The sequence below is a fragment of the Balaenoptera acutorostrata genome, chromosome 1, assembly GCF_949987535.1.
Source record: "Balaenoptera acutorostrata chromosome 1, mBalAcu1.1, whole genome shotgun sequence".
NCBI classification, from domain to species: domain Eukaryota; kingdom Metazoa; phylum Chordata; class Mammalia; order Artiodactyla; family Balaenopteridae; genus Balaenoptera; species Balaenoptera acutorostrata.
In genome coordinates, this window is record NC_080064.1 from 86,561,729 (window position 1) to 86,575,122 (window position 13,394).

The following is a 13,394-nucleotide window of genomic DNA, read 5'->3' on the forward strand; positions in this document are numbered from 1 at the left end:
TTATTCATTCATCTAACAAGTATGTATTGCATCCTTCCTATCTGCCAGACATGGTTCTTGGCACTGGGCATACAGTAGCAAACAAGCAAGATAACATCTCTCTTCTTATGAAGCTTACTTCAAATGGCTAAAACAGAAAATATACAAGTAAATAAATAAATGATTAAGAGCATGGTAATTTCATATGGTGCCAAGCACGGTGAAGATAAAACAACCAGGGAAATGGGGGACAGACAGAATGAGTTTTGAGTGGTCAGCAAAGAATTCTCTGAGGAGAGAATTTTTGATGTGAAAACTGAATGAGAAGCAAGAGTAGCTGTATAAAAAGCTGAGGGCAGAGCCTTCCAGGCAGAGCCTACCATGTTGGAGGACTAGGAGGGTGGCCAGGGTGGCTGGAGAAGGATGGTACAGGAAGATTGGCTTTCCATGAAAATGGATTCCCAGAGCTTTTTCATAAATCTCTCTCTCTCTCTCTTTCTTTCTCTCTCTCTCTCTCTCTCTCTCTCTCTCTCTCTCTCTCTCTCAGTGAAATGGTAGATAGAAACAAAATAGACATAAAATCCTAAGTGACACTCTGCTTGAAGCAGGGGGTGGGAGGCCCTCAGTGCACCTGTTCAGCTGAACTCCAAACGCGGATGGAGTCAAACTGCCTTCATTTTAGACATAAAGTAATGAGGTCCAGTGAGGATAAATTAGGAAACAGCATCATAGAGAGGAAAGAGCCTGAAATAGACCAAATAGACCTTGGTTCAAAACCTGGCATGGCAAATTTAAGCCTTTGGATGAGTAGAACCATTCCCACGCTCCTGGGTCCCGTCTGAGGACCGAAGCATGTGAATGAAGCCATCAGGGACAAGCCAGCCACCAAGCTGTCTGTCACCTGGCCACAAATGCGCTAGTGAGAATAAGTAACATCATATGGGGCAAAAAAGGCCTACCCAACTGAGCCCTGACCAGATTACCAAACTATAGGATCAAGAGCAGATTACTTGTTGCTTTAAGCCACTAAATTGTGGGGTGGTTTGATATACAGCAACAGATAAATGATACAGAAATATTTGCTAGCCTAAAATCGAAAACATGCAGCACCGGATCTCAGATTGAGAGGCAGGCAGAGGCCTCTCTTGAAAACTCAAGAGTAGTCTGTTAGTAATCCGGAAGAATGTTAGTGGAGGCTTGAAACACAGTGTGAAAATTGCTATTGGAGACTGGGAAAAGAGTGGCCTTGGGACTTCCCTGGTGGTGAAGTGGTTAAGAATCTGCCTGCCAATGCAGGGGACACGGGTTCGAGCCCTGCTCCAGGAAGATTCCCACATGCCGCGGAGCAACTAAGCCTGTGCGCAACAACTACTGAGCCTGCACTCTAGAGCCCACGAGCCACAACTACTGAGAGCACGTGCCACAGCTACTGAAGCTTGTGTGCCTAGAGCCCGTGCTCCACAAACAAGAGAAGCCACCGCAATGAGAAGCTCGCGCACCGCAACGAAGAGCAGCCCCCGCTCGCCGCAACTAGAGAAAAGCCCGCGCGCAGCAACGAAGACCCAACGCAGCCAAATAAATAAATAAAATTAATTAATTAGTTAAAAAAAAAAGAGTGGCCTGTATTATGCAGTGACAGAACAAGTGGCAAGAATGTCACTGGTGATCATTCAGAAGATAGAAAATGTACATAATGCATTTGTGGATCTGACTAAAGAAATCTCTAGACAGAATGCTGGAAGTGTCAGTTGAGTGTTTCTGCCCAAGTATAGTAAGGTACTGTAAGAGAGAAAAGAGCCAAATAAGGATATATTTGACTGCTAGCAAACTTAGAGTGAGTAAAGCAAAGGAGCCTAGGACTTGCCGTGTTGGAAAATAAAGCTGTTCTTCACACTTCATCTCTCCTGGAAGGAAAAAGATTTTCCAAATAAGAAATGACCCTGGGGTAAAGATCACATCAAGAGCGTTGCTATATGATACTTTGTTAGGACTTTACAAAGATTTCAATCAGGTCCTAGTAGATTCTTTCAAGTAGACAATATCGATTCTAAGAATCTTTAGGACACTGTGTCACAGCAGCAAGACATATTCAAAATGAAGAGAAGTCTGTCTCAAAAAGACTTATGGATGTGGCTTTGGGGCATGGAGTCAGCCCTTAACAGATCTGAAAAGTTTTTAAGAGAGTTTTGTGGTGACATCACTATGACCTAGGACTAAAAGGGATAATTCAAAATAAAGCGAGGAATAGGGATTCCTAACTTTCTATGGGCAGAAACAGGCTAAAAAGGCTACTCAACTGCCAACATGGACCATCAGTGGTCATTTCTAAACAAAACAAAGCAAAACAAAACTCAGAGGACAGAAGAAAGATCCCAGAAGTTAGGGCCAATAGTGGATAGGAACAATGGATTAGGGAAGCACTACTAGAGAGTAGAACTGGATCTTAATTAAGCAAGGGGCCCTGACAACATGTGCCCAACTGAATTTCAAAATTGCAATGGACAAGTGATTGCTATTTTCCTTCCATTTCTTCTCTTCCTGAATGAGAGTATCTGCTGTGGTTCTCATGACCATATCATTTTATGTTGGCTGTATAGCAGATAGACAACTTGTCTTTCTATTTCACAGAATCCTGGATAAAGTGAAGGTGAACCCGAACAGCCTTATATGGGTTAGGACCTGATACAGATCACTAGATCATAGACATTGAGACCCAAATCATGATTGGATGACATTTTGAGTGTCTTGGAATGGGGTGGATGCATTTTGCACGTGGAAGGGATGTGAATTATTGTGACCAGAGGGCAAGTTACAAAGACAGCTGCAATAATCCTTCCATGCTGTATGCATGCCCCTTTGTGATATGACTTTGCTGTTCTTCCCATCAGTGAGCAGATGGTATTTACCTACTTCTTGAATACAGCATGTATATTGTACCTTGTAACTTGCTTTGTCACAGAAAGTACAGTGGAAGTGACAGTGTGTGACTTTTGAGGTCTCAGCAAGGCCTTGCAGCTTCGAGTCTTGCCTTCTTAGAACACTGCTACCTTGTGAACAAGCCCAAGATACTCTCCTTGATGTTGAGATACCAAGAGACAAGGGAGATTATGAAGAGATGGAGAAAAGGGCCTGGCCATCTCAGCAATTACAGCAACTCCGACCAGACACATGAGTGGGGCCATCTTGCCTGTCCCTGGGCATCCCTCCAACTGACTGCAAATGCATGAATGAGCCCAGCAGACATCATGTGATGCAGAAGAACTTCCCACATGAGCTCAGCCAAACTACCAATATATATAACTGAGTGAATAAATAATTGTTGTTCCAACTCCTGGGCTACTTATTTAGCTTTCTCAGACTATTACAGTTGATCCTGGAACAATGCAGACTTGAACTGCGTCCACTTATATGCAGATTTTTTTCAATAATTAAGTACTACAGTACTATATGGACCCATCGTTGGTCCAATATGCAGATGTGGAACCACAAATACGGAGGGCTGACTATAAAGTTATAAGCAGATTTTCGACTTTGCAGGGGGTCGGTGCTCCTAACACCAGTGTTGTTCAAGGGTGGGCTGTATTTCATCTAAAAAAATTGTACTATCTACCTTATAGGGATGTCGTGAAGATTCAATGAATAACTTATGAAAAGTATTTGGCAATATCTATACATTCTAAGTAATTGATAAATGGTAGTTAGTAATGTGTATAAAAATAATAATCATAACAACGACCCGCAATTTCAAACAACATGTTCAAGATAGTGATACAGAAGCAACTTTGGACAGAGACTGTTGTTGCCCAGGTCAAATTTCTTTTCCCTAGATGGCACTGCCTCGCCATACTTGTTGGCCTTCCTCTACGGTATTTATTTACTTGGAAGGAAAAAAAAAAAGAACACCATATTTTAAAATCAACAATTCATTTATGTTAATAAGTTAAATTAATTTATGTCATGATGTCTCCGAGGGCAGAACTATAAAATATGGATGCAACTTATGAGAAGGCCGATTTGGGGACAATAAAAGGAATACATTTCTAAAACAGATCTTTCTATAGCTATAACAGGCTGCAGTGCCTTAAAGATCTAGCATGTTCTGTCACTAAAGGCATTCAAGAACAGGCTACATTTCTTCTGTCAGGGCTATTGACACATAATGTGGCCAGATAATTTTTATTTCCCGTCCTAATACTGTACAATACTTATTCCGTTTTCTCAAAAATTCTCTGCATTTTAAAGGCTTAGTCAACAACCTAAATCTTAATACACAATCCATGCATTTAGAAATTCCACTGACATTTTCATTTTTAGACATGTATACATGTACTATAAAAGCGACCTGGGATATGAAAATTTTAAATTGGCCTTTTCTCCCTTGATTGAGATCAATACTCAGAACAATCCATTTTTTATGTGTTAACTGTCTGTTCATATGGCTGGAAGAAAAATAAACTCAATATGCTGTTGCCAAGAAATCTATGTATTCATTTACTAATTCATTTATCCAAAGAATATCTATAAAACATTTATCAAACTCTTTGTATACACTAAGCACCGTGCTATGTGGTATAAGATTGTATTTTATGGAAACAGTTACAATCAATACTTTGATGCCAAAGAAATAATGAAGAACCTTAAATATTTCTCAGATTTTAGTTTTCAGTATTTTATGTTGAGAGAGACTCATTATTTGTACACCTACATACCTAATTATTTGATACTTATTAAAACAAAATATATGCATTCAAGACATTTTCTTACTAAAAATAAATTACAAGTGTACTGTAATAGCTATATATAGCTTATAAATGAAGTGAACTTCTGCTTAGGTTTGAATTTGATTTATGATAGTTAGAAACACTTCTGAGTTTATCTGTGTAGTGATGAAGATATATGCACCCTGCAGTTAGATATTCCATATTTGCAGTATATAATATGTGGCTACCTATGAGAAAAAATTTATGATATAATCAGCAAAAACAAAGTGTTTTATCTATTTCTTATCAGTATAATGCAAACACAGGTCAGGAGGTTATTTTATGTGACATCTAAACAATTTCTAATATTCCCGGTTAAACAGAGCATTACTCTGGTTTGTCAGGACACTTTAGCTTTAATTAAGCTTGACAGATTGATTTCTCCCCTACCTTTTTAAACTTGAACTCAATATATATTTATATTAAAATTTACAATTATATTTTAAATATTTTTATCATGATATTTCAAATATTGTCTTTATAACACATAAACAGAATCTCAAGAAAAGCAAGCTAGGTATTTTGGGACACTCTAGGAAAGTCTGATTTGGGAAGAAAAAATATAGTTAATAAAAGCCACCTTTGATGTTATTTAACACAAGAGCAAACATAGATCTTTTTATATTTGACATTAAAAATCTTATCATTTGCCTCCCTAAAGAAAGCACATACAGCTTTTATACAGACTGCACAGTAAAGAATAATAATATTTCTGTTTACTGAGATATCAACTGGCATTTCACTGTAAGTCAATGGTCTTTCGTTGCTACAGCATATTAGACCTCAATCTGGCATCTACAAATGTCAAGAGTATAAAAAATATATATATAGGATGAAAATCAAAGCATGTTCCAAACTCCCCAAAAAAATAAAAAAAGGGAAACAAAGTTCACCTAAACACATTTGCTGCAGAAATCAGTGTAATATTCAGCTGTCAATCTAGAAAAACAATGAGGGGGCCACACTGTCAGTAGGACAGGATAATAAAATTTCCAGCAGATGTTCAGGCAGAGCTCTAATTTTTACTGAACTCCCTTGGAAGGCATTTAATTTCTTTATCATATGCAAGCTCGGCAAATTGTACTTCATCAAAACTGTATTGTGAAATATTAATATTTCATATGATAACAAAACTCCATAGAATAACCTTTGTCATATTAAGAGCATCCACATTTCAAATGTCAAGACTCTGAATTTTAATACATTTTAAGTAGACTCTTGAAATCACATACTAAACTGTAATAAGGCTAATCCAAATTGGTATGCTATAATGCCACACAAATGTATAGTACACATAATACTTTAATAGATGTCTTTAGTAAGAGGCTGTGAAAAACATGTGTTTATACTACAATATTTCACCAATAAGAAAGCACAAAACTCATAAGACGATAATAAATTCACAAAAATGTAATCACTAATTAGAGACAATATAAGAACACAAAACGAAAAGAAGTAGATCTCTATGAAGCAAAACGACTACTTTGCAAAATCAAGTACGGGAAAAAATCATTTTTGAAAATAGAATTATATAAGCCCAAGGTGGCGTTGTTATTTATGTCATTACAATCTGCACAAATACATTTAAAATAGTTTTTGCACAAATATTTTGTTGTACGCACCATCAAAGTAAGTAAAGTGGAGCTTCCTAAAACCCCCTGTCATTATATTTTATGTGCCAACTTTAATTTGCATTTGTCCATAACTCTCCTTTTGAACCAGCATCACAGACTTCTGAATTGGTAGATTAAATTCAAATTGGAGGTTCAGAAGGAAGTTAGCTCCCACATTTATTTCTGCTGGTGATCCTAATAAAGGCAACTGCTCTTAGGTTATTGAAAGAGACAGCTTCACAAATCAATGCATGTCACCAACAGAGTAAAGACAGATGTCTCTGATTAATCAGAATTCAATTTTTGTAAGCAAACAGGAAGTTCAAAGCAAACACTTTTTTTTCCCCTACAATTCTTCCCTTATACCTGATTAGCCACCCTATTTCTGTTTACATATACAATTTTTTAAATAGCATAACTAAAGTAGTCATTAAGTGATATCAGAGACTCAGTTTTTCTCAACGGATTAAACATTTGATTATAGCTTCCAAGTAATTCTTAAAGGAAGAATTGAAATAAAAACAAATGTAATGTCAATATTCTACAAGGTTGTAAACAATTGATTAATGATATTCTAAAGCTAAATCCAATATGTTGTTTATTTTTACACTTTGTTTAACCAAAGCATTTCTAAGTATTCAGCCAATTTATGAAAAAAACCTCCCTTTAGCTATTTAAACATAAAAATATTTAACTTTTTTTTCATGCACTAGTTTTCTAACTTTTGAGGATTCTCTAGATATTCTTGATCACACTTACACATAGCATCTTGTAAAGCTGTCAGAATAAAACAGCTGTGATGTTTTAGCCATAATAATGCCAACTATTGATCCTAGTAAGAGGTGAAAGAAGAAGAGAATGTGCTTAATGGGGCATATTTGTTGTGTATTATTTTCTTTGCCTAAGGATAAGGCTGATTTAAATAATGATACTCTTTTCTCAGTCAGTAGATTCACACATTCGTATACATTAATTATTACTAACTACTAGTAAGTACTAAATATATCGATAGGTGTAGCATTTACAATTTTATCAATAAAGGGCCTAAAAATGTTAAATTTTGCTGCTTTTCTCTAATACAAAACCGTATAAGGATGCAACCCTCCACTGCATAAATTATTCCACTTTGAAAACATTCACTTATATGCTTTCTGTACGTTAAGGAATCAATCTGAACTTTAATATGTAGTTTATTTTCTACTAAGTATGTCCACTTGCATTGTGAGTACAACGTCATAATGTCAAATTAAACCCAGGTATTGTATTTGGGGAAAGGTTTCTGTATTTAAAAATTCAAGAAGCATCTTATTCCCAGCACCAGTAAGTTACAATAAGTGATTTTTTTTGACACGACTTGGATTCCAGGATTATGTGCAAATAAAATTCATTGTCTCTCTAACTTTGAGTTGAGGCATATGTCCTCATTCACATACAACCAGAAATCACAAAACAATTAATAATGCCAACATAAGAATAAGTGAGTTTGTGATTATTCAATGAAATAGACACTCTGTAGTATTTATATTTTTGATGCTTCTTAGACAAAACACAATAAAAACTCTATGCCATTCCCCCTCCATGGGACAGAAGGAATGGAAGGAAATTAAAGACTCATTTGTAATAATAGGTTTTATCCAGTAGTTTAATAACTGTTATTTATTGGTCACAAAAATCTTCCCATTATAATATTTATGCCCTAATTAAAATACATGATAGATATTGAAACATGACTTCAAAAATAATTTCTTACCTTATCAAGAGAGAAAGTTTTGGTCAGAGCAAAGCCCCATCCAGCTTCAAAAGCTCTACGAATCATGGATGAACTGGTAGCTGGAGTCGCACTGGCAAGACCAAAAGGATTTGTGAACTTCAATCCAGCCATTTCCACACTAATGTCCACCAGATCAATAGGAGTATAAAAGAGGGGTAGCTCAGGCGTGGCAGAAACTGAAGCTCCATATTGTGACTGCAAAAAAACAAACAGCCAATAATTATTCTTGTATCACATCTGATTTTTCCATATCATCTTTTACAAAAATCACTTCAACACAGCATTTAAATTAATATAGATTACATCGGTCTGTTTGGAATGATGAAAACTAGCACAAAAGTCAGTTAGCAGAGAACCAAATTCATATAATATCATCTTTTTCTAATTTAAAAGGTAGTTTAGAGAGTACTAATGGAAATAATATCAATTAAATAAACAAAAAAACTACAGTTAAAACATTCTGAGATTCAAACACAAAAGGGAATAATTTCAGAATGTATCTCCTTGGTCCCATTAGCCCAACCTTTTTGTACTTAATTTGTGGAAATGTCTTTAGTGCTCAGAGATACAGGCAACAGCAAGTCAGGAGTCCTAAATTCAATTTCCAGTAACCTCACTCTATTTATGAGATTTTAGGAAAGCCACCTAACACATCCTTTCCTTTTCTCCTTTACCGTTTTCAGTACAGCAGCACGAATGCCGGTTGCCTAATTTCCTACCTCCTAGGGATACTGGAAAATGCAGAAGATCAAAAGCCACAGGGAGACATCTAATTTGGAAAGTGGGTAATGTATTCATGTGCATGAGGGGACTTTCTTCAGAAACCAAACAGGTACCAAACAGTTAGAAATTTCAACTGTAATCTCTCAAAACTGTAAAATTACCTTTGTTAAATGAACATAGTAATAAAGCAACTTTGCATAATTGGAAAGATTCAATCAAAAAACCCTTTACAAAGTGCATGGCCCACTGAAACATAGTAGGTGCTTGCTAAATGTTGTCTCTCTGACTGCAGAGGTTATTGAACATTTCATCAGGTCTTTTGTTTGTAAAATGTCTCTGTCTCAGAGAAGCTTCAAGATGGCGGAAGAGTAAGACATGGAGATCACCTTCCTCCCCACAAATACATCAGAAATACATCTACATTTGGAACAACTCCTACAGAACACCTACTGAACGCTGGCAGAAGACCTCAGGCCTCCCAAAAGGCAAGAAACTCCCCACGTACTTGGGTAGGGCCAAAGAAAAAAGAAATAAAAGAGACAAAAGAATAGGGACAGGACCTGCACCAGTGGGAGGGAGCTGTGAAGGAGGAAAGGCTTCCACACACTAGGAAGCCCCTTCACGGGCAGACACTGCGTGTGGCAGAGGGGGGAAGCTTTGGAGCCACGGAGGAGAGCGCAGCCACAAGGGTGCGGAGGGCAAAGCGGAGAGATTCCCGCATGGAGGATTGGTACTGACCAGCACTCACCAGCCCGAGAGGCTTGTCTGCTCACCCGCCGGGGCGGGCGGGGGCTGGGAGCTGAGGCTCGGGCTTCGGAGGTCGGATCGCAGGGAGAGGACTGGGGTTGGCTGCATGATCACAGCCTGAAGGGGGCTAGTGCGCCACAGCTGGCTGGGAGGGAGTCCGGGAAAAAGTCTGCAGCTGCCGAAGAGGCAAGAGACTTTTTCTTGCCTCTTCTTTTCCTGGTGCGCGAGGAGAGGGGATTAAGAGCGCTGCTTAAAGGAGCCCCAGAGATGGGCGCGAGCCGCGGCTATCAGCGTGGACCCCAGAGACGGGCATGGGACACTAAGGCTGCTGCTGCTGCCACCAAGAAGCCTGTGTGCAAGCACAGGTCACTATCCACACCGCTCCTCCCAGGAGCCTGTGCAGCCCGCCACTGCCAGGGTCCCATGATCCGGGGACAACTTCCCCGGGAGAACGCACGGCGCGCCTCAGGCTGGTGCAACGTCACGCCGGCCTCCGCCGCTGCAGGCTCGCCCCGCATCCGTACCCCTCCCTCCCCCCCGGCCTGAGTGAGCCAGAGCGCCTGAAGCAGCTGCTCCTTTAACCCCGTCCTGTCTGAGCGAAGAACAGACGCCCTCAGGCCACCTACACACAGAGGCGGGTCCAAATCCAAAGCTGAACCCTGGGAGCTGTGCGAACAAAGAAGAGAAAGGGAAATTTCTCCCAGCAGCCTCAGGAGCAGCGGATTAAAGCTCTACAATCAACTTGATGTACCCTGCATCTGTGGAATAGCTGTATAGACAACGAATCATCCCAAATTGAGGAGGTGGACTTTGGGAGCAAGATATATATATATTTTTTTCCCTTTTTCTCTTTTTGTGAGGGTGTATGCGTATGCTTCTGTGTGTGATTTTGTCTGTATAGCTTTCCTTTTACCATTTGTCCTAGGGTTCTATCTGTCTGTTTTTTTTTTAGTATAGTTTTCAGCACTTGTTATCATTGGTGAATTTGTTTTTTGGTTTGGTTGTTCTCTTCTTTCTTTATTTTTTTTTTAATTACTTAAAAAATTTTTTTTAATAATTGTTTTTTATTATAATAACTTTATTTAAAAAATCTTTTTCTTTCTCCCTTTTATTCTGAGCTGTGTGGATGCCAGGCTCTTGGTGCTCCAGCCAGGTGTCAGGGCTGTGCCTCTGAGGTGGGAGAGCCAAGTTCAGGACATTGGTCCACCGACCGACCTCCCAGCTCCACGTAATATCAAATGGTGAAAATCTCCCAGAGATCTCCATCTCAATGCCAAGACCCAGTTCCACTCAACGACCAGCAAGCTACAGTGCTGGACACCCTATGCCAAACAACTAGCAAGACAGGAACATAACCCCACCCATTAGCAGAGAGGCTGCCTCAAATCATAATAAAGTCACAGACACCCCAAAACACACCACCAGACATGGACCTGCCCACCAGAAAGACAAGATCCAGCCTCATCGACCCAGGACACAGGCATTGGTCCCCTCCACCAGGAAGCCTACACAACCCACTGAATCAACCTTAGCCACTGGGGGCAGACACCAAAAACAAGGGGAATTATGAACCTGCAGCCTGCGAGAAGGAGACCTCAAACAGAGTAAGTTAAGCAAAATGAGAAGACAAAGAAACACACAACAGATGAAGGAGCAAGGAAAAAACCCACCAGACCTAAGAAATGAGGAGGAAATAGGCAGTGTACCTGAAAAAAAATTCAGAATAATGATAGTAAAGATGATCCAAAATCTTGGAAATAGAATGCAGAAAATACAAGAAACGTTTAACAAGGACCAAGAAGAACTAAGGAGCAAACAAACAATCATGAACAACACAATAAATGAAATTAAAAATTCTCTAGAAGGAATCAATAGCAGAATAACTGAGGCAGAAGAACAGATAAGTGACCTGGAAGATAAAATAGTGGAAATAACTACTGCAGAGCAGAATAAAAAAAAAAAAAATGAAAAGAACTGAGGACACTACCAGAGAACTCTGGGACAATATTAAACGCACCAACATTCGAATTATAGGGGTCTCAGAAGAAGAAGAGAAAAAGAAAGGGTCTGAGAAAATATTTGAAGAGATTATAGTCGAAAAATTCCCTAATATGGGAAAGGACATAGTTAATCAAGTCCAGAAAGGACAGAGAGTCCCATACAGGATAAATCCAAGGAGAAGTACGCCAAGACACATATTAATCAAACTATCAAAAATTGAATACAAAGCAAAAATATTAAAAGCAGCAAGGGAAAAACAACAAATAACATACAAGAGAATCCCCATAAGGTTAACAGCTGATCTTTCAGCAGAAACTCTGCAAGTCAGAAGGGAGTGGCAGGACATATTTAAAGTGATGAAAGGGAAAAACCTACAACCAAGATTACTCTATCCAGCAAGGATCTCATTCAGATTTGATGGAGAAATCAAAACCTTTACAGACAAGCAAAAGCTAAGAGAATTCAGCACCACCAAGCCAGCTTTACAACAAATGCTAAAGGAACTTCTCTAGGCAGGAAACACAAGAGAAGGAAAAGACCTACAATAACAAACCCAAAACAAGAAGAAAATGGTAACAGGAACATACATATCAATAATTACCTTAAATGTAAACGGATTAAATGCTCCAACCAAAGGACAGAGGCTGGCTGAATGGATACAAAAACAAGACCCATATATATGCTGTCTACAAGAGACCCACTTCAGACCTAGGGACACATACAGACTGAAACTGAGGGGATGGAAAAAGATATTCCATGCAAATGGAAATCAAAAGAAAGCTGGAGTAGCAATTCTCATATCAGAAAAAATAGACTTTAAACTAAAGACTACTGCAAGAGACAAGGAAGGACACTACATAATGATCAAGGGATCAATCCAAGAAGAAGATATAACAATTGGTAATATTTATGCACCCAACATAGGAGCACCTCAATACATAAGGCAAATACTAACAGCCATAAAAGGGGAAATCGACAGTAACACAATCGCAGTAGGGAAGTTTTACACCCCACTTTCACCAATGGACAGATCATACAAAATGACTATAAATAAGGAAACACAAGCCTTAAATGCTACATTAAACAAGATGGACTTCATTGATATTTATAGGACATTCCATCCAAAAACAACAGAATATACTTTCTTCTCAAGTACTCATGGAACATTCTCCAGGATAGATCATATCTTGGGTCACAAATCAAGCCTTGGTAAATTTAAGAAAATTGAAATCGTATCAAGTATCTTTTCTGACCACAATGCTATGAGACTAGATATCAATTACAGGAAAAAGTCTGGAAAAAATACAAACACATGGAGGCCAAACAATACACTACTTAATAACCAAGAAATCACAGAAGAAATCAAAGAGGAAATCAAAAAATACCTCAAAACAAATGACAATGAAAACAGGACGACTCAAAACCTATGGGATGCAGCAAAAGCATTACTAAGAGGGAAGTTTATAGCAATACAACCCTACCTTAAGAAACAAGAAACATCTCAAATAAACTACCTAACCTTACACCTAAAGCAATTAGAGAAAGAACACAAAAACCCCAAAGTTAGCAGAAGGAAAGAAATCATCAAGATCAGAGCAGAAATAAATGAAAAAGAAATGAAGAAATCGATAGCAAAGATCAATAAAACTAAAAGCTGTTTTTTTGAGAAGATAAACAAAATTGATAAACTATTAGCCAGACTCATCAAGAAAAAAAGGGAGAAGACTCAAATCAACAGAATTAGAAATGAAAAAGGAGAAGTAACGACTGACACTGCAGAAATACAAAGGACCATGAGAG

At 38.5% G+C, this 13,394-nt stretch overlaps 1 protein-coding gene across 2 annotated transcripts in view; it reads right to left on the reverse strand.

Moving 5' to 3' along the window:
* The window catches only part of DPYD (dihydropyrimidine dehydrogenase), an 808,008-nt gene that overhangs the window by 373,003 nt on the left and 421,611 nt on the right, over positions 1–13,394 (reverse strand). For both annotated transcript variants that reach the window (XM_007169549.2, XM_057551077.1), the window contains exon 13: positions 8,103–8,318. In XM_007169549.2, the coding sequence (XP_007169611.1) occupies positions 8,103–8,318 (216 nt within the window). The remainder of the gene's footprint in view (positions 1–8,102; positions 8,319–13,394) is intronic.